Source organism: Primulina eburnea, chromosome 13, assembly GCF_022965805.1.
Source record: "Primulina eburnea isolate SZY01 chromosome 13, ASM2296580v1, whole genome shotgun sequence".
In the NCBI taxonomy this organism is placed as follows: Eukaryota; Viridiplantae; Streptophyta; class Magnoliopsida; order Lamiales; family Gesneriaceae; genus Primulina; species Primulina eburnea.
This window is the reverse complement of record NC_133113.1, coordinates 7420871-7441836: the sequence shown is the minus strand read 5'-3', so window position 1 is coordinate 7441836 and position 20966 is coordinate 7420871. Positions and strand designations below refer to the sequence as shown.

The 20966-nt window shown below is 35.9% G+C and overlaps 3 protein-coding genes across 6 annotated transcripts in view; 1 reads left to right on the top strand and 2 right to left on the bottom strand.

Annotated features, from left to right (window-relative positions):
- Nucleotides 1-20966, bottom strand: part of LOC140808580 (pumilio homolog 12-like) — an 87030-nt gene that overhangs the window by 11783 nt on the left and 54281 nt on the right. The window lies entirely within an intron of this gene.
- Nucleotides 7667-10108, top strand: LOC140808581 (uncharacterized). The gene is made up of 10 exons (XM_073165652.1): nucleotides 7667-7853; nucleotides 8424-8499; nucleotides 8577-8663; nucleotides 8771-8851; nucleotides 8963-8995; nucleotides 9156-9209; nucleotides 9293-9334; nucleotides 9506-9584; nucleotides 9689-9759; nucleotides 9844-10108. The coding sequence occupies exons 1-10, from the start codon at nucleotides 7690-7692 to the stop codon at nucleotides 9910-9912; spliced, it is 756 nt and encodes a 251-aa protein (XP_073021753.1). The 5' UTR covers nucleotides 7667-7689; the 3' UTR covers nucleotides 9913-10108.
- Nucleotides 10196-13709, bottom strand: LOC140808579 (uncharacterized). 4 transcript variants are annotated; one of them, XM_073165648.1, is made up of 14 exons: nucleotides 13472-13709; nucleotides 13353-13392; nucleotides 13077-13189; nucleotides 12882-13004; nucleotides 12616-12803; nucleotides 12463-12538; nucleotides 12056-12142; nucleotides 11892-11972; nucleotides 11669-11701; nucleotides 11470-11523; nucleotides 11271-11312; nucleotides 10711-10789; nucleotides 10488-10558; nucleotides 10196-10388 (listed from the first exon to the last, which is right to left on the bottom strand). In XM_073165648.1, exons 1-14 carry the CDS (start codon nucleotides 13637-13639, stop codon nucleotides 10323-10325), a joined length of 1221 nt encoding a protein of 406 aa, XP_073021749.1. In that variant the 5' UTR covers nucleotides 13640-13709; the 3' UTR covers nucleotides 10196-10322. The 4 variants fall into 4 exon arrangements, with proteins under 4 accessions (XP_073021749.1, XP_073021747.1, XP_073021750.1 ...); XM_073165646.1 differs by having other exon boundaries at nucleotides 10199-10388; nucleotides 13281-13392; nucleotides 13472-13704; XM_073165647.1 differs by having other exon boundaries at nucleotides 10370-10388; nucleotides 10483-10558; nucleotides 13281-13392; nucleotides 13472-13704.

Sequence of the window (20966 nt, the reverse complement as noted above, 5' to 3'; positions counted from 1 at the left end):
TCATACGAACGCCTAAAGCAAAATTATTTTGTTTTTCAAAATAAAATAAAATTTTTAAATCTTCCGCTGCGTTTGGGCGTATAGAAAACCAGATCCAACAGTGGTATCAGAGCCAGGTTTTCTGAATCGTATGATTTAAATTATATTGAATAATTTGTTTCTAACCACACAAGAAAATTTTCAGAAAAATCGATGCACCATAAAATTATTTTTCGGAAAATAAAAAAAAAAAAAAATTCGCGATCTGCCCGGAATTGTTCCGGGCAGACCGCGCGCAGAGCTGCGCGCGCGCGGCGTGCGCGCGTGGAGCGGCGCAGCGTGCGGAACTTCCGTACGCTGTGCGCCGCCTTGTGTGGCGCACAAAGCGGCGCATCGTGCGGAGCGTCTGCATGCTACGGGCAGCGTTGCGCGCACATGTGCGCGCTTGCGCGCACAGGTTGCTGCCACTGCCCGAAACGTTCGGGCAGCGGGGGCGACTGCCCGGGATCGTCTCGGGAAGCGTTCTGATTGGTGGGCTTGAATTGTTTGGGCCCATGGTGCAATTTTCTGATTTTTCAAAATTTTGGGTAAAATTAATATTTTTGAAAATTTGTTCAATTTTATTTTGGAAAATTAATTTTGGGAAATTAATAATTTTCTTGTAAAATAAATAATTAGAATATGATTTTAATTATTTATGGTAAAAATGAGTTTTTATAAGAAATCAATTATTATTGATTTAATTGGAAATTAAATAAAGGAGTTTATTTAATTTATTAAATTCTTTAATAATTGTGGTGGTTAGTGATATAATTATTAGATATATGATTGATCAATTAATTAAATTGTTTAATTAAATTGATGTGCATATTTGATATTAAATGCATGAAGGATGATCGAGAGCCTTGACCAATGTGATTGGTGTATGTTAGGATATTTTACTGTTTTTATTCAATTTTATAATATTTGATATTATTAAAGTGGGCCTGGTTTATGGCCTGTTCCCACCCCCATGAGATGTATCTCTTATGTGCCATGGCTATTCAAATGTAATAATTAGAAATAGTGGGAGATCAAGACTGGAAGATGGTGGGCCCGATGATCAAGATGAAGACATGTAAAATATTGGAAGCTTTTGTAATAAGTTGAATTTGCATCCCTGCATTCACCTAGGTTTGGACCTGGATCCATGTTTGGCTCACATGGATCTAATAGTGTTGGCGATCGATCATCCTTATTTATTGTTGAATGTCATATTATGACATATGTGATATATAGTAGTTTGCATGTATGTATATTATTATATAATATAGTTGCATGAATCTGACAAACATACAAACTCGTGGCACGCGATTTTTAAATTAAAATGATGAGACCATTTTAAAATTAAAATCCCTCATTTTGAATAAGATTCAAAATTTATATCAAACCGAAAAAGTAAAATTTAAAGGAGTTTAATTTTTCCTTGCCTTCCATCAACCGTGGTTGCATGTTGATCGCTACCCGCGGACAGTGTCTGGCTCATATTATTGGGGAGGCCTGTACGCCGGAAAGCTGTGACTTCCACCGGACATATGATGTGAATTGAGTGAAACTCCCATGACTTCGGCTCATATTATTGGGGGAACTCATGGCGACCGTCCACTACAATTCAATATTGATGGGTTGGTTTGACACGTGAAAATAAACGGCGTCATATTATTGGGCCCTTATTAAACGTGAGGCAAAACACACGGAGGTTGCATAGGGATGCAATTGGACTCTACTTTTTAGAAATTATAATTGGCTGATATTATTCAGGATTATAATTGGCTAATTGGACTCTACGTGCCTACTAAGGAAATACGATTTCCCTTTTTCATCAGAGGGTGGTAAAAATGTCAAAATAGTGGGAGGGTAATTTATAAAATGAAATCCATATTTTATATCTTAGAATTATTTTAAAATTATTAGTAACCTTTATCTGATCTCCAAGCTAAGAGCTACATGTTGGCTTCGATGTCGAATGAACTTCAGAGGAGGTTCGAGGAGGCGGTGAATGCTGCTGACATTCACCTTCATCTGAAAGAATTGTATGCTGTACAAACTCGTTCAGAAAGACATGCGACTGTTAAAGAACTCATGACTACACGCTTGCGAGAGGGGACTTCGGTCCATGAGCATGGTGTTAGGATGATTGGGCTCATTGAGAAGTTGGTGGGACTCGACTTGGTTATTCCTAGTGAGCTCTCGACTGATATTCTCTTGTTATCTTTGCCTGCCTCGTTCGATGGATTTGTGGTTAATTTTAATATGAATAAGCTTGAGGCCACCCTTGAAGAGTTGGTCAATATGCTTACTAATTATGAAGCCACAATTAAAAATGAAAAGCCTGTTCTTCTAGTGGGTTCTTTGTATGGTACGAAAATGGGAGCCCCAAATAAAGGCAAGAAGCGTTCTGCCCCTCCAAAGAAGAACAAGCCCAACAAAAAGCCATACAAGAAAGCAAATCCGGGGCCCTCAAAGCCTGACAAGTCAGAACAAGTCTGTTTCCACTGCAACAAGCCTGGACATTGGAGGCGTAATTGCGAGGAGTATCTTGCCCAGAAGCGTTCTGGCCATGGTATGTTTTATATTGAAGTTAATGTTTCTATTAATTCCTCTTCTTGGGTATTGGATACCGGATGTGGTTCTCATCTATGCAATGATTTGCAGGTGATGGGAAGAAGCAGGAGGCTTAGAGATGGTGAGACCTTTCTAAGACTAGGAAATGGAGCAAGAGTTGCTGCCACTGCCATTGGAGACGTTACTTTAATTTTGGACAATAATTTTAAGTTGTTTTTGAGAGACGTTTTATTTGTTCCTGAATTGGTTAAAAACATTATTTCTATTTCTATGCTTGATAGGGATGGTTATTCTTGTGTTTTTGCTAAAGGTGTTTGCAATTTATACAAGAATGGATGTTTGATTGGAACTGGAAAATTGACAAACGATCTCTATAACTTAAAATTGAAAGATATTCCGTTAAACAATATCCAAACGCATACAAAAACAACAACAAACAAAAGAAAAATAGAAGATCCAAATCCCGCACAAATATGGCACGCTAGACTAGGTCATATTTCTCAAAGAAGGATGCACAAGCTAGCGGGAGAAGGCATGTTTGATTTGTCAGACATAAATTCTCTACCAACTTGTGAGTCCTGTCTAAAAGGAAAAATGACTAAAACTTCATTCAATGGAAACGTGGAACGTGCGCATGGTCTACTGGATTTGATCCACACGGACGTTTGTGGCCCGCTAAGTGTTAGCACAAAATTTGGGCATTCCTACTTCATTACCTTTACTGATGACCATTCGAGGTATGGGTACGTTTATTTGATGAAACACAAATCCGAAGCATTTGAAAAGTTCAAAGAATTCAGATCTGAAGTAGAAAATCGCTAGAAAGAAGTATTAAGGCACTTCGATATGATCGAGGTGGAGAATACTTAAGTGCTGAATTTTTGGGTTATCTAAAAGAGAATGGGATTCTCTCACAGTGGACTCCACCAGCAACACCACAATTGAATGGTGTTTCTGAACGTCGAAATCGAACCTTGATGGACATGGTTCGATCTATGATGGGATTCACTGAATTGCCTATATTGTTTTGGGGCTTTGCGCTCGAAACTACGGCAATGTTGTTGAATAATGTCCATACAAAAGCAGTGGATAAAACACCATATGAGATATGGATGGGAAAAACTCCCAAATATTCTTACATGAGAATATGGGGATGTCCTGCTTATGTGAAGCAGACAGTGGGAAACAAATTGGATAGTAGATCCACTTTGTGCTACTTTGTAGGATATCCAAAGAATTCTATTGGATATTATTTCTATCATCCAAATGAAGCAAAAGTGTTTGTTTCAAGAAATGCCACCTTTTTGGAAAAGGAAATTCTATTAGATAGAAAAGACAAGATGATAGAACTTGAAGAAATTCAAGATACTTCATCAACTATAGAAGTTGAACCCATTTCCCAAGAACCAGTAGTTGAAGTACAAGCTTCTAGAAGGTCTGATAGGGTTATTAGACCACCTGCAAGATATACGCTTCTTCATGAACAAGGCCATGATGAGTCTTGTGTTGGATGTGATCCAATGAATTTCAAAGAAGCATTATCTGATACTGATTCAACCAAATGGCTTGAAGCCATGCAGTCAGAAATGGACTCTATGTATTCAAACCAAGTCTGGACATTAGTGGATCCACCTGAGGGAATCGTTCCCATAGGATGCAAATTGATCTACAAAAGAAAGCTTGGGGCGGATGGGAAGGTAGCGACCTTCAAAGCAAGACTTGTTGCAAAAGGTTATACTCAAAGGCAAGGAGTTAACTATGAGGAAACTTTTTTACCAGTTGCTATGTTTAAGTCCATTAGAATACTACTAGCCATAGCAGCATGGTATGACTATGAGATATGACAAATGGATGTAAAGACTGCATTCCTCAATGGAGACATCAAAGAAGAAATTTATATGTCTCAACCCGAGGGATACACATCAGTAGGAAGTGAGCATAAGGTATGCAAACTTCAGAGATCAATATATGGTCTCAAGCAGGCATCAAGGAGTTGGAACCTCAGATTTGATAGCACTATCAAAGAGTTTGGTTTTGCTAAGAATCCTGAGGAACCGTGTGTGTACAAGAAAGTTAGTGGGAGTGCAGTGGCATTCCTAGTACTTTATGTTGATGATATCCTGCTCATTGGGAATGATGTAGGATTACTGCAATCAACTAAAGCGTGGTTGGCCAGTAAATTCTCCATGAAGGACATGGGTGAAGCATCTTATGTATTGGGAATACAGATCTATAGAGATAGATCGAAAAGGATGCTGGGACTCACCCAAGCCACATATATCGATACCATTATAAAACGATTCTCTATGGAAGAGTCCAAGAGAGGATACTTACCAATGTGTCATGGTATTACTCTATCTAAAGCGATGTGTCCCAAAACTGATGAAGAGATAGAGATGATGACACGAATTCCACATGCTTCATCCATTGGTATTATCATGTATGGTATGATATCGACACGTCCTGACATTGCTTATGCTTTGAGTGTTACAAGCAGATATCAGGCGAACCCTGGTCCAATGCATTGGAAGGCCGTGAAAGACATTCTTAAGTACTTAAGAAGGACTAAGAATTTGTTCATGGTTTATGGGGGTGGAGAATTAAAATTGGAAGGCTATACTGATTCTAGCTTCCAATGTGATGTAGATGATTCGAAATCGACCTCTGGTTTTGTATTCATGCTTAATGGTGCGGCTGTCTCTTGGAAAAGTTCCAAGCAAGACACCGTTGCGGATTCCACCACTGAAGCTAAATACATTGCTGCATCTGCTGCAGCGAAAGAGGCAGTTTGGATGAGGAATTTTGTCCAAGAGTTGGGCGTTATTCCTAATGGAGTTGATCCAGTCCCGATGTACTGCGACAACACTGGTGCCGTTGCGCAAGCAAAGGAACCAAGGTCTTATCAGCGATCCAAACATGTACTGAGGAAATTCCACATCATCCGGGAGATTGTGGGAAGGGGAGACATATCAGTCGAAAGAGTCCCCTCTGCAGATAACGTTGCCGATCCACTTACGAAGCCCTTGCCAGGACCATTGTTTGAGAAGCATCGCGAAGCAATGGGATTAAAGTTTATGGGTAGTTGGCTCTAGGGCGAGTGGGAGATTGTTAGAGAAGATGCCGTACAAGTCAACTGTTGACTAGAGATTTGATTGACTCAAGTGTAATAAAAAATGTTTATTTTAATATAATTCATTATTTCATGGTTTGTTATTTCTTTATCTGTATACCCATGTTATCAAACATAGATAAAGACCTTGATTATACTTTAATACAAATGAATCGTAATTCGATGTTGAAACTCGTTTGTAAATACTGTATGATCTAAATTCGTTCCTAGTCGATTCAGCAGCCTAAAACATGGATAAAGGTCGCTTGAGCTCGAGACTATCATCTGTGATGTTGTGTACTGTGTTTCATAGTAAGGTCATAGAGATGTCCAAACATGCAGATGGGTAGTCATATGATGATTATATCGAACAACCCTCCCTCAGACTTTCCAGTGGTTATCATTCATCGAGAGGATAAGTCCGTGGTTATGATTGTACACCATTAGTCCTTACGACCCGGGACAACACTGAGGCTCTATATGCTAGGGCTGTGCTTTGACTCGTTTACCGGCTCCAGGAGAGTCATCAGGTGGCGAGGTTGGGTACAGTTGCGACACATATAGGAGCCAGTGCATTGTAGTCGGGGATTCACCGCTCACCTACGGGTGTGGATATCCTATGTGATCTAATGAAATAATAGTGCATGGAATCTCTGGCCAGAGTACGAGATGTAGGTTGGAGAATGAGTTCTCTAAATAGTACACGCGATGCCACTATTATAGTTATCACATAGTTATCGAATTAATATGCAACCCTCGATGAACCAATGGTTGCAGATTCGATCGGGATATATGAGATGAAGAGACCGTACTGTACGTTAATCATAATCGACTGGTTCTTGCAGGCACTATCAGTGATACCTAGGGGATCATGGGGCGATGCTACTAGACGCTCTTACCATGATCCGATGGGTACTATCAGAAATGAGTTCTGACATTCTTGATCAAGGTGTTGATGAAAAGAATGGGGCTAACTAGGGTAAGCCCGAATAAAGGATTATGTCCTGAATCACAAAGAGTTGTGAACCCACGGCTAGCTGTATCCCTGAACCATTGAGGGTCACACAAGTACTGGATTGTTTGTTCCCGTTGAGAGAATAAATTCAAAAGTTGAATTTAAATTATATAGTAAATTCAAGGAGTTGAATTTATGATAATTAAATTTTGAGAGAATAAATTCAAGGAGTTGAATTTATAAAATTTGAGAATTTAATTTATTAAACTCAAATGCTGGGTTTATTAAATATTAAATTTTGGAGGTGATAAAAATTCAAAGAGTTGAATTTATAATTTAAATAATAAATTCAAATGTTGAATTTATAATGTATTTAATTTATTAACCTCAAGAGTTGAGTTGATTAATTCATAAATTAAATATGGTGGGTAATATGTTTAATGGGCTTGTAGGAGTACAAGTCCAACATAATAAATAATTAAAGTTTTAATGGGCTTTGATTAAATTAATTAAACTAGTTGGACTAGTCCAATTAATTAAATCAAACCCATTAATGTTAATTATGTAATTAAGGTTTAATTTATTATAAATAATACATGCAAACAAAAACTAAACCCTAGCCACTACCTCACAATTTACGTGAGCCTCCACTTCCAAAAAGAAAATTTTTCGGCCACTTGGTTTTGAAAAGCAAATAGTGTGCCGTCTCTCAATTTTCTCTCCTACGCAAAAATCTCTTTCTCATTCTCTAGTGCAATTTGAGAGGAACATACTGTCTAGTCGTGGACTTGATAGAAGGATTTCATCGAAGAAAGTTCGTGGGAATCAACAAGAGCTAATCCGTTTATACCGGATTAGTTGGAGTCCAGTGATTTATTCACAATAGGTATAATTTTCTAACATCCTATGTATGTTATGTTAAATCATACGAACGCCTAAAGCAAAATTATTTTTTTTTTCAAAATAAAATAAAAATTTTTAAATCTCCCGCTGTGTTTGGGCGTATAGAAAACCAGATCCAACAATAGCTGCAGCAATTTACATGACAGTTTTTCTTGCGGATACAAAACTCCCCTCTGATGCTTTGGAACAGCCAATTTTGAAGGAAATAGAAAGCAATGAAGACAGTGTCAAAGCGTTGGAGAAGATGGACTTCAGTAGGAAAATTCCATCACCAAAGGATATATTTTGTTTGCTAAAAAGCAGGTATAATGCTTGAATTTTTTGGAAACTTAATATTTTCCTATAATTGTATTTTTCTCTCTTCTGGTCATGATGATCCTAGGAATTTCTTCCAGAATAAATGAACTCGATGCAGACTATACTGCATGCACAATAAGAAGATAATAGCTGTTTAAAAATTGTTTTGTTGCTAGTATATTTGGATCAGATAAATAGAGGTTTTAGGAATGAAGAACAGTAACTCACAAATTCCAAAACTTTCTCGATGTCTATGTAAATCAGGGCATTTGTGTCTCCTCTGATCATATTGGTTTGCTTTGTAACCTACTACATTGAAGAAATATCTGATCTCGTTTGGAAATGAAACTTTAATGGATCATAATGTTGACATGACATGTAATTTGTTACGAAAATTCCACTGTGTCAGACTAAAAATTTTCTACACGTGAATGGTGGCACTTCGAGTCTCTGATTGCCCAGCAGTTTCTTTAACATGACATGCACTAAAAAGCTTTTAAGCTTACATAGAGATCAAAAATTGACCGGGCCCCCTTTCTTCTCCCTTTACTGAATGACTTGATCCTCGTGTTGCAGCTTTACTTTTTCATTAGCAGCATTTGTTGCTTTCTTCTATAGCCTTGCAGAGGGTGGACTTCAAACTTGCTTACTGGTATCCTATGTTCCTTTTTCCATTTGATTGGTGGGTGTTTAGCGAGCAAGTTTCTCAACGTGCACACTTTATTGCAGAATTTCCTAAAGGCACGCTTCCACTTCGGGAAAGATCAATTTGCAGACCTTTTACTTATTGCATACATTGGAGCAGCCCTATCAAATGTATTTTCTGTCCCATTAGCTATTTTCCTTCTTCTAATGCTATTTGTAGCTTTTTTTTTTACTTAATTGTGGCCCCTACTGCATACTAAAATGAAAAACTTGTTCAGATGATCTTCATGCCTATATTTGGTCCTGCAATTGGAGAGGAGACATTGCTATCTATAGCACTTTTTGCCGGATTCTTAAATGTTTGTGTTGTTCAGTCACCTTTCATACATAAAACCGTTGCTTATACTGTTATACATGAAGATATCGATGTATCAGTTACATTATTAAAAATTGGTTCTGGTTTGGTGCAGATGTTCTTTGACAGCATCGCATGGGCAACTTGGGTATCCTCTTTAATATTCAATGATTATCATGCACTTGAAACTCTACTTGGGAGTGCAAATGAAAATCCTTATATCTTGTGCTGCTTGTGCAAGTGCCAAGTCAGTGAAGGAATACACAGTAAACAAAATCTTTTTTTTTCCTTCAAAATTTGTGTTTTAGGTACCCTACGCTGCTGCCTTGATGGGTCTATTCCTCTTTTTGTCGAGCCCGATTGTGAGTTCACTGTAGCCAAAATTAAGTTCTGTTCGGTTTTCGTTACTATTTGTTGATATGTGGTTCGCTTCTGAACTATACAGGTAAGAAGCATAGTTTCAAAACAAGTTGGACCCAACCAACAGGTGTGCATGCTATATTGTAGTTGAAATCATGGGAGATGATAATCAATGCCTTAATGCCTTGTGGGATGTGATTATATAATGGTCATCCAAATCTTAGATTTTTTTGTGCTGACATTTTATGGAATGATTTTATCGTTAACTACTCGCTTCTGTTGCCTCTTCGGTTTGTAGGGGCTTGCTCAAGGATGCATTTTGGGCATCACATCGTTAGCAAATCTGATCTCCCCGTTAATTTACAGCCCTTTGTCAGGTTATACAAAATTTTATTCTCTTGCGTATAGGGACAGGACATGACATATTAAGTATGATATTTCATATGCATCACTCAACCTTTGAACAATATCTTTGTCACAGCTTTATTTTTGTCTGAGAAGGCTCCATTCCACTTCCAAGGTTTCGGTATCCTTTGTGTTGGACTTGCTTGGGTAAGAACAACTTGTCACACACAGCATATGCCCCAAATGACTAATGTAGGTTAATCTGATCTAAGTATATATAATCTTGTGCAGCTTGCAGGTTTCTTTCTGAGTATACTAATAAAGGTATATCCCTCATCAAGAAACAGAGTGTTAGCCTGAATCTATCTGATGTCTGAAAATTAATATAAAAAATGTCATAATTCCATGGAATATAGAATGAACAAATTAAACACTGAGAGTGAGAAAATTTAGAAGGCCGTAAGCTTCATTCTTAGTAATTTGTAAAACTCAATCGATCTGTTTGAGAACAAATATGTTATTATGATAGTTCTTAATGAGATTACCGCGGCCAACATTCAACGTAATTCAAGAAAATTCCAAAAGAATTCAACAAATTCTAGTTTAATTAATTACTACTCTCCATTATTTAACAAGCAATCGCATGATAATTAATAAGCAATAAGTTCTCTATAATTTGAGGGAACCTTGACGTACAAGTGCTATATTTCACAATAAAATTTAATTTGAGCACAAATTCGATTTACGCCAGTACTACACAATTCTGCTTGCTAACTCAGTTCTCTTGAGGAACTGGGAATGAGTTTTATGATCATGCTCAGAATGAAAGCCATCAGCTGCCAATGGTTGATATAAATAGTGATCAGCATATATTGTTTGTGTGTGTGTATGTGTTTTTTTTTAAAAAAAAAACACAAGGATGAAATGAACCTTACATAACAAAGTCCAATGCAAAGCACGCAGAACCCAGAGAAATGAAAGGGTGCTTCCTCAGACAGAAATAAAGCTGCCAAAAGAGAGAAAAAAATGTTAATTTTTAAAACTTTTTCAAAGAACATTTTGTTTGTTTTGTCCATTTACATGAAGTTCGATAAAGAATCATATATTATTGAAGAAACAATACAATATAATAGTCATTGTTTAAATCTTTGAAATTACCAGACAAAGGACTAAAAATTAAAGGAGAAGCGACGTTGGCCAATGATATTATGCCCATCATACATCCTTGTGCAATCCCCTGACACATTCGCATTAGTACAAAATAATTGGTTCATCGATTTCCAATTTAATTATTATGTTTTTCTGAATGAATTTTGAATCTACTCTTTATCTGACATAAGCGTTTCTGAAATCTAATATTTGCATGATTTGAAATATATATATATATATATATATATATATATATATATATAACTTTGAAATTTTTTTCCGAATTAATTATCTGGTTTAATATCAAATTCATGTACTCAAATATAAATAAAATAAAAAAATAATCTATACCTAGACTATTGACATGTTTTTTTCACTCCTACAAGGATATATTATTAAGAGTGTGTGTGTATATATATCTATATAAGACGAGTTTTGTGAACAAGTATAAGAATTTTCATTTCATTTTATGTAATAACCTCGTAATGACTTCGTTACAAAATAGACTACTGGTTATCTAGAAGTGCAGACGTGCATTTAAATATACTTTGCACAAAAATTTAACACACCTGTTCACTAAGCCCGACTTGTTTCGAAGCAATGCTCCTTGCCTGTTGTATTCGACATTAATTACTTTTCTTTTTTCAAATATATATATATATATATATATATATATATATATATATATATATATATATATATATATATATATATGCGTGCGTGCGTGTAACTCGACTAAACTAATATTCCGAAGAAAAAACAACTCACACATGAGGACCATATAGTAAAGAATATCCCCAAGGATGCAGCTGCATAAGGTACCTGCATGCATATATAATCAGCTAAACTCATGCATGCATGCAAAAATATTTTTTTTTAAATATGTAAAGTATTATAATTTTGTGTGTGTTATATATATATATATATATATATATATATATATATATATATATATATAAGACCTCACCCATGGGGCCCATGATAGGCTATTGAGCAGCATCTGCAAAAATATATATAATATAATTAAGAATAAAATTAAAAAAACAAATAAATATTTTCCTTATTACTGATCATAAAACTTACTCATAAAGGGAATTAACCACCTTGTGTTGGTTGGAATATGATCGATCACGTATATATATAAATAAATAAAGGTTGTATGTAATATAATGTAACATGACATAACATACATTTAAGAACGCGATGAACAGTGCGAAATAAAGCAATGTAATTTCTCCAAAAAGAGGTCCCAACTTAGGCATGAATACCACCTGCATTGCCACATTAAAATTCTTAAATATTCATAAAGACAATTGATTTAATTAATTGTGAATATATATATATAGATAGATACATTTGATAGCGCTGCCCCGATGTTGATAATGAGGAATATGACTGCAAACTGGTCTTTGTTGAAACCGAACCGGGCTTTCAAGAAATACTGCATAAATTTAATAATAATAAAAAATGATGAATTAATATATTCTAAAAACACCTTCAAATTTAATTTTGACTAATATCCTCAAGTTAAAAATAAGAAAATATTTAGTTGAAACCCAAATATAGCTTTAATTTTCTAAATATTTTGTTTTAGGGAATAATAAATTAGATATTTTGATTATAGAAGATATATATATATATATATATATATATATATATATAATGGCAAGTTTGGAGTGGAGTGTAATCGAAATTATAATAATCCAAAGAAGTTGATGTTTTAGAGAAAAAGAAGTTTGTAAGATTAGAGGGGATCGGTACCGGTAAGAAAGTTTGAGCTCCGGCATCAGCCAGGCTGCCAAACAATGTAACAGATGCAGCTAGTGCAAATGTAATGCTGTAAAATCTTGCTAGCTAGTTAGTGTAGTAAATTATTATAGAATATCAAACTAGTTGGGAATATACGTGATTAACCTGGTGTTGAACAAACGAAATATATCCTTTGGCGATGGAGTTCCAAGAAACCCTACATTATTACAACTTTCTGTGCTTTCCTCCGACGTCAAAGGAGTGTCGATGATACTACTACTACATCTGTTGCTCGAATCCTTGACAAATATTCTCAAGTAAACCAATGCCAGAATGGATACAAATGCCCCAACCTGCGGGTTTCAATTCTTTGTATAATTGTCTGGACAGATTAAACTAATGCTGTATAATTGAATTTAAGCATGCAGGACCTGAAATATTTGAGAAGTGGAGAGGAAGCGAGCGCCTAAGTTACCGAGAACATTTGCAGAGGAGACAACTCCATACAGAACTGAAAACACTGCCACGCGCTTCTCTTCCGACACACTCTCTGCCTGCAGCCATGCACGTTTAGTTATATCTATAACAACAGCTAATTGCATATCAAATTTGGGTATTTAAGTTACCAAGGAACCAAAAGAAAGGCATAAAACACCCCCATCTGTAACCATGGCAGTCAAAGTCTTGAATGCGTAGTATGCAAGAACCCAATTCTTCGTTCTCTTCAATGCCAAGATTACTGTTTATTTATATGCATTCATTGCCAAAATTACGGGATTTTTCAGTAAGTTCAGGCAATAAAAAGCCAGCAAAACAACATATATATATACCTAGCGGCATAATAGCAAGAGACATCGGAATTGCTAGTAACTTTTTCCTGCCGTAAGAATCCGAAAGATTACCCAGAAGTGGCATCATCACCACAGAACCTAACCCTGAAATCTGCCAAAGACAAAAAAAAAAAAGCAAAAAGTGTAGATATGAATCATACGATCATATATCAATATATATGAATACGTACAGCCTGCTGGAAACCGGTGAGGTAAATGGCGAGAGAGCACTCATCTCTACCGCCACACACTGCGCCGACGGTGACATCTGCGATGGTGGGAATGACCATATATGATTGGAAACTGAACAGGAACACCGTCACAAATAGGTGGCTCAGTCTTGCGCACTCCCCCTCCATCTGTTTATGGTGTGTGTCGTGAGAGTAGTGAGGGTTGTATAATCTCCTAACACTAAACAAACCCTACCTGTACCTTTTCTATCACTCAAAATTTTAGAAGTTTCATCATGGTCCATAAGGGAAAAAAGAAAAGATTATTAAAAGCCGAAAAGGATTGTTTGTTTCTGTTTTCAAGATATATATAGGATTTCACCCGAATTGAATCAATAATTTAATTAAATTTCTTGTAGATTTGAAATTATTGGTCTAACTTCTCTGAATAATAAAAATACATTTAAAATTCATGGTTTCAAACACAAACTAAACGAGTGATCTTTGTCATCAGTGGATGAGTTAACGTTGTATTACTAAATTTCTTGAAATTAATTCGGGTAAATGAGACTAATTGGATAGATATTGGGAAGGTGAAAAGTTATACTTCACGTTGGAAAAAAAGGGTTTTAATTTTAATCAATCAATGTTCGATTATGAATTTATTTAGTTATTAAAAGTCACACATATTTAATTAAAAGTAATTAAATAATAGATACCATCTTTTTCTTATATAGGTAGTTGTCTATTAATGAGATGTTATCCTTAGATTGCTTCAATCATACATCCAATGGCGATCATCTTTATGCTCACATGCGAGTTCCATATATAAGGATAAGTGTAGATCATGAAAGATAAATGTCCACAGTCTACACTGGGTTGCATCTAGGGGTGTCAAAATCATACACGACCCACCAATCCGACACAGTTCAACCCGAAAAAAATCAAATTTGGGTCTGGGGTTTTCGGATTCGGGTTGGACCCGATAGTGACCCGAAAAAATGATCGGGTTGGGTTGGGTTTGGGTTAATCTGGGTTGACCTGAGTTGACTCGAAAATTTTAATTTTTTTTAAAAAATATAATTAATAATATTGTCTATATTTTTATATATTGTATGTCTGAAAAAATATTTATTGTATATTTATATCATAAATTTTCATAATTTAATATTTAGTTTGAACATTTTTTTTATTTTTTAAACAATTGTTTATTTGATTTAGTAAATTTATTTTATTTTTGTACAATTATACTTTCAAATTTAAATCATATATATGAGGGAGATTTTGTTATTATGTGTTTAAATTAAAATATTTTTAAAAAAAATTTATTTAATTTTCTTAAAAAAAATTAAAATCGGGTTAATCAGGTTCAGGTTCGGGCTGTCTCGGGTTCGAGTTGAATAATTTTTTAATAGTACTATTGCTCAACCCGATCCAACCCACCAGAATTGACACCCTTAGATGCATCTTTAGGCTACGCGCACTTGGTTCGAAAGATGAAACTATTAATTATTAGTAAATAAGTGATAAAAAAAATGATAGATAAGAAAATGTAATATATATAATATATATGATGATAAAATAATATAATGTTTGATATGATTTTTTTAGATTCCATAAATTAAAAAATATTCAATGTTATACCTAAATTACCCTTGAAATATCTTACCGTAATCGATGGAGGAAGAAATGGTGTTTTGGATCATCCATGAAAAAAAATATTACCTTTTATTGTAAATATGAACAGTGGTGAACTGTCTCTGTGGGGACCCGGAAGCTAATCCAGTTCTTAATCGTCATTGGGACTAATTAATCAATTAGTATAAACAGGGTCTAATTTTTTTTTTCCTAAAATACACAGCGGAAATGTAATGTAATTAAATTCAAATTACATATTAAACATAAACATACAAATCTGATGTTATCTACAATAATTCAACTAGGTTCAATTACATATCAGTACTGAATCCTAAGTTGCTTCTGAAGCCCGGATCTCCACGCTATCTAGTCCAGCCTCGTTCTCTTCCTGACCCTTATCATGTTCCACCTGTTGTCATGCACACATACAAACAAGACAACAGCCGGATAACTCCGGTGAGATATAAATATCCCAGTATAAATCATGTATACATGCAATCATATAAACAATATAAAAGCATATAACAGAAAATCATATCCCATATCAAAATCATGACATGAAATGATAACCAGAATAAATCATATTCTAAACATGTACCCTATTCCGGAACATAATCAATATCAAGAATAACTCCTATTCTAAACTTGTACCAATATCAGGAACAGCAAGGAACATGAACCATATTCAGGAACATACTCAACATCAATAAATATAAATCCATATAATTGTCACTCAGACTCGTGACTCCACGTTTTAGACTAGACTCAGTCCTAGCCTAGGGATCCCGGTTTCCAGACATTGGCATTTCATATCGACCAACAGTAATAGAAAAGACTCCAGTTCTATCCACGTCGATATAGTATCGATCACCAGTAATAGAAGAAACTCCGTTTTTATCCACATCGATATAACATCGATCAACAGTAATAGAAGAAGTTATAATTCTATCCACATCGATACAGTACTGATCACCAGTAATAGAAGGAGCTATAACCCTATCCACATCGATAGCCAATTATCCAGTGACAGACTATGGCACTTCCGCCAATACAATATCTCATGACATCGTGCAATGTGCCCGTGGTGATCCCACCACTATCAGGCACTTCTGTCATAAGACTACTCGTCTAACACATGTCATCTATATTTCAAGAGAACAAGTATATCAATCAATTCATTGCAAATGTCAATGCAATAAAATCAAGTATGTGATTTAGGGAAACTCGAGCCAAACCGTACTCGAGTTGTGCAATCCCAACTCAACATTAATTTATACCTTTATCTTCTCGCTCAGAAGAAGAAGAAGTCCCGACTCTATCTCGGTCCATTCCCAATCTGGTAATAACAATATCGAACAGATATAATATCAATACAGAACTCAATTCAATACATGTTCTGATCAATACTCAAATCAAAATGTATTCTGATTAATGTCAATCGACATACGATCTAATCCATATCGATGATATCACGATATAATCGAAATCACTACTAAATCTGATCAATATCAATCAACTGATGTCTCGACGGTATAACAATACAGTCTCGATAACCCCGTCAGTCCGAACATCACCGATATAATACCAGAACTCATAATCAATGTCGATACCAGTCATAATCTCAATAACAATACATATCTGATATGAATTCTCAATCAAATCGAATCCAAAAATCATAACAATTACATGACCAGTCCGTTCTTTAATCTGACTTCAATTCTATGATGTCTAACATGACAAGAACATCATATATGCATTCTATTCAATTCTGACAATATCATATTTTCAAATCGTATCTAAACGTAACAAAACTTACGTCCAGTTGTAGCTGTCAACGATAGGATCCCAGTACTGAAGTCAGATTCAAAATCAGACGGACGGATCGTTCGCAATTTAATTTAGAATTCACGTTCTCTCGGTTTCTTCGTTTCTCCCTTTTTCCCTTCTTACCAAAGTTTGATATGTATGATATATGTATATATATACACGTCGCGCATATACAGACCAAGTGGCAATTTTTCATGTTGCATGACTCGCGCTCGGGCGGTAAGAAACTACCGCTCGAGCGCGGAAGTTTCTGCCCAAGCATTTTCACTTGCACCCTTGGCGCTCGGGCGGTAATATTCTACCGCTCGGGCGCCACATCTTCTGCCCGAGACACATTTCTGTTGAACATTGGCGCTCGGGCGGTCAAAAACCACCGCTCGGGCGCCACACTCTCTGCCCAACTTCCTCGGATTTTACACGTCGTCTTATTTTCGTGTCCCGATTAATCCTTTCATAATCATATCAAATTATATATCAATAATTATAGATTACTAGGATTAAATTTCCGGGCGTTACATTTCTCCCCCTCTAAGATATGATTTCGTTCCCGAAATCACAAACACTCAACTCGTGTTATACAGATAATCATATCATATCTCAAATCGAATACAAGAAGGAGACATCTCGAAACGACAATAATCTCATATCAACGAAATCACTCGTGATAGAATCAACCTCAGAATCATGGCAATACCACATCCGTATATACCCATCAATCAACTCATCACAATCAATATCCTTATCTGTTAATTCCAGTCAAAGACATACTCAATCTTCGGCTTCAAATACTAACAATCATCGTCCGACGTTAGCATATTTAGTCTATTAATTTTGAGTTGTTTTCATTTTCTTCTGAATCAGTTTCATTTTCTTATCATATTTCTGATCCTATCTCAGGTATCACCGCAATATCATTCCCATACGAAGGAAATTCGCAGTTCTCACTGTACAATACTTTGCTTAAAGCTATTTCGATACTCATCTAGTAGCTATTATTGTACAATGTTTCACAAGTGACAATGAATCATGTCAATTAGTGCTAAAATCCAGCACTACATTTCCTGGATATCCTCCAGTATCAGGATAGTTCACCCGACTATCCGTCAATCTATACATCATAGATGAAAATCATGTTATACATTCAGCCAAAAATATAAAATCAAACGAAAATCACAGTCTGATAAAATCAACTTTGGCATTCAATACCATCTGACTCTCGTTTCTGACATACCTTTTAGTCATCTGATTATATTTGTACATCATCCTGTACAATATAACAGAGGCAGATTTGAACAATCGTTCACTCATAACCACTATCTTGGCAGGATTACAGTAGTGTCATCACACAATCCATAGAAATGTACTTCCATTTCTATTTAGAAATCAATAATCAAGATCAATAATCTAAAGGTTTCTATTTTCCTGTCTTCATCTGTCAACAATGTAGACATTTCAATACAAATTCTGACATAACTGATTTCATCTGTTTATATCAAAACTGTCTATTCGAATTATCACACATTTTCTGTTACCAGAATGATACTGAATCTACTACCGTGTGCATCTGACAACACCTGTCAATTCAGATTCGAATATCTTCCACAAACAGATCAGCTAATAATATAACTTTAAAAAAAATACCTACCTGGTATTCGGTTCTGATTATCAAAATCAAGTTTTGAACAGTCTGATCAAACTTCTGAACTGCTTTAATATTCAAAATCAGTTCTGATTCAACTGAACTGTATATCATCTCAACGGTTCATATCAATCGGTATCAAACACGGACTCAGAATGATAACAATATCAGATCAGATTCAGAATATCAATACGCAATACTGATCTAATAACTGCATAGAACGCAATTTCTGACATTTCGAAAATTCTGCTATATTCAATATCGTTCTCAGCCACTGATCACAGTCTTACTGTGCACAATCAATCAGTATACTATCTTCAGATATCCCAGTTCTTGATCTCGATTCATATCCGAACAATTCCGTATATAACAATCTCAGTACCTAGAATACTCGATAAAAATGTCAACTGTTCGATTCAATCAATCATATGCTGCGAATATATCAAAATATCATAGATAGACTGAGCATAAAATCATCAGAACCCTTCCGAGTACAGGATTTATCAACCCATAACCAGAACTGAAGGATTTTCCAGAGAAACACATAATCAGATGTAACTCTAACTCTTCAAGCAATAAATCTTTCAACTGATATCTCAATTCTCTCAATTCAATCAATATCAGTCTATAAGAAATTCTAAAATGAAATCAATACCTGGAATCACATCAAGGTCGAAGTCATTCTTCCTGATACAGGACCAACCTGAAATCTCATCTGCAAGACTATAGCAAACTTCCTGCTACTAGTAATTCACTCCCTGATAGGCTCATCTTCAGTCATCAACTGAATACATAAGGAATTACTCCATTCCTTTCGATAATCATCGAATCATATATATATAATACGGATATCAAGGAATTCAAAATCAAGAATCCTTACCGTATATCATTCATTCTTTGGCCATTTCAGGTCCGAATCTTACCATTTCCTGGCAAGACTCTATATTAGCTCTGTACTTGTTCGATATATATCAATATCAATCACGCAGTCATCATCAGACAATACAAGTACAAGCTAGTCTAATTTAATCTTATTCTCAACTTACTGCAGTATACAATATCTCACAGAATATCACTGATATCAAATTCTTTCCCCAAAAGGTATAAAAGTAAATACCTCAGTAATACAGAACCAACAGGTACACCGTATATCAATGCAACTCAGTCAAAGATAATCGTAAATAATGCATTAGTATATATCAATACATATGCATCATAATCATAAAAATCAGTACCTGTCACGGTATCATCAAGTGTGTCCTGGGTCTGTTTCTCGATCCCTCCCACCAGAGGATTCTGCTCCCTGAAATCTTCGGGAACCCTTATGTGGACAGACTCTAGCAAAGTGTCCTTGCTGTTTACAGAAGTTGCACCGACCAGTCACTCCATGGCATAGCTCCAGGGAATGTCTTCCACCGCAATTCCTGCAATAAACTCCAGTATAATTCGGACTAGAGCCACTGGAGCTAGATGAACCGCTCCCAAACTTCTTGAATTGCTTCTTTTGAACTTTCAACATCTCTTTCTTTCCACCACTGCTACTGCCAATCTCGATTCTGGAAGGCAGTTGTTGTGGTATCGGTGTTGGAAGAACATATGAAGCTTCCTTTTGTCTCATTAGAACGGTTTCTGCCCTTCTGGCTCGATTCCGAGTATCAGTAAAATTACTCGGTTGTTTCACCGTTACCAAGGTGCGTATTTCTGGATTCAAGCCCTTGATAAACTGATCAGCTACAGCTGTATCATTTCTAGCCACTTGCGGACCAAATTTTAACAAGGTGAAGAAATGAGCCAAATATTCATCAATCTTCAATGGACCCTGCCTCAAATTTGCAAATTCTGCACTTTTGTCCTCTCGATATGATAGAGGTACAAACCTTTGATAAAATTCCACTTTGAAAAGTTTCCACGTAATCGTGAAACCACGCTGTGCTATGGCTTCCCGGGTTATCAGCCACCAACTCCTAGCGACTTCCCGTAGTTGATTCCCAACCAATTTAATTCTGCACTCATCTGTGAATTCCAGAAATTCAAACAGCATCTCAATCTCCTCCAGCCAAGTCTCACAATCAGCTGGTGCCTCAACACCCTTCAAACTCGGTGGTTGAAACGACTGAAACCTTATCATCTGTGTTTCCATCAGAGTTTCAGACACATCCATCTGATCATACGATGTACTACCCCTTTCTGGAATCCTTCTAGGAGGAATATCTGATAATCACAGACGTTAGTAGTAACAAGAGACAAATCCGTCTCAATCCCAATCCTGATCAGCTTACCTCTGATCAAGAATTGGTTCTGATCCAGTTTCAAATAATACATATTACCAAATCAACTCATATATTCAGGTAACATGTAGCTTGATATACAGTAAAAACATACTGAAATCTTAGCATATACAATGTAATTTCA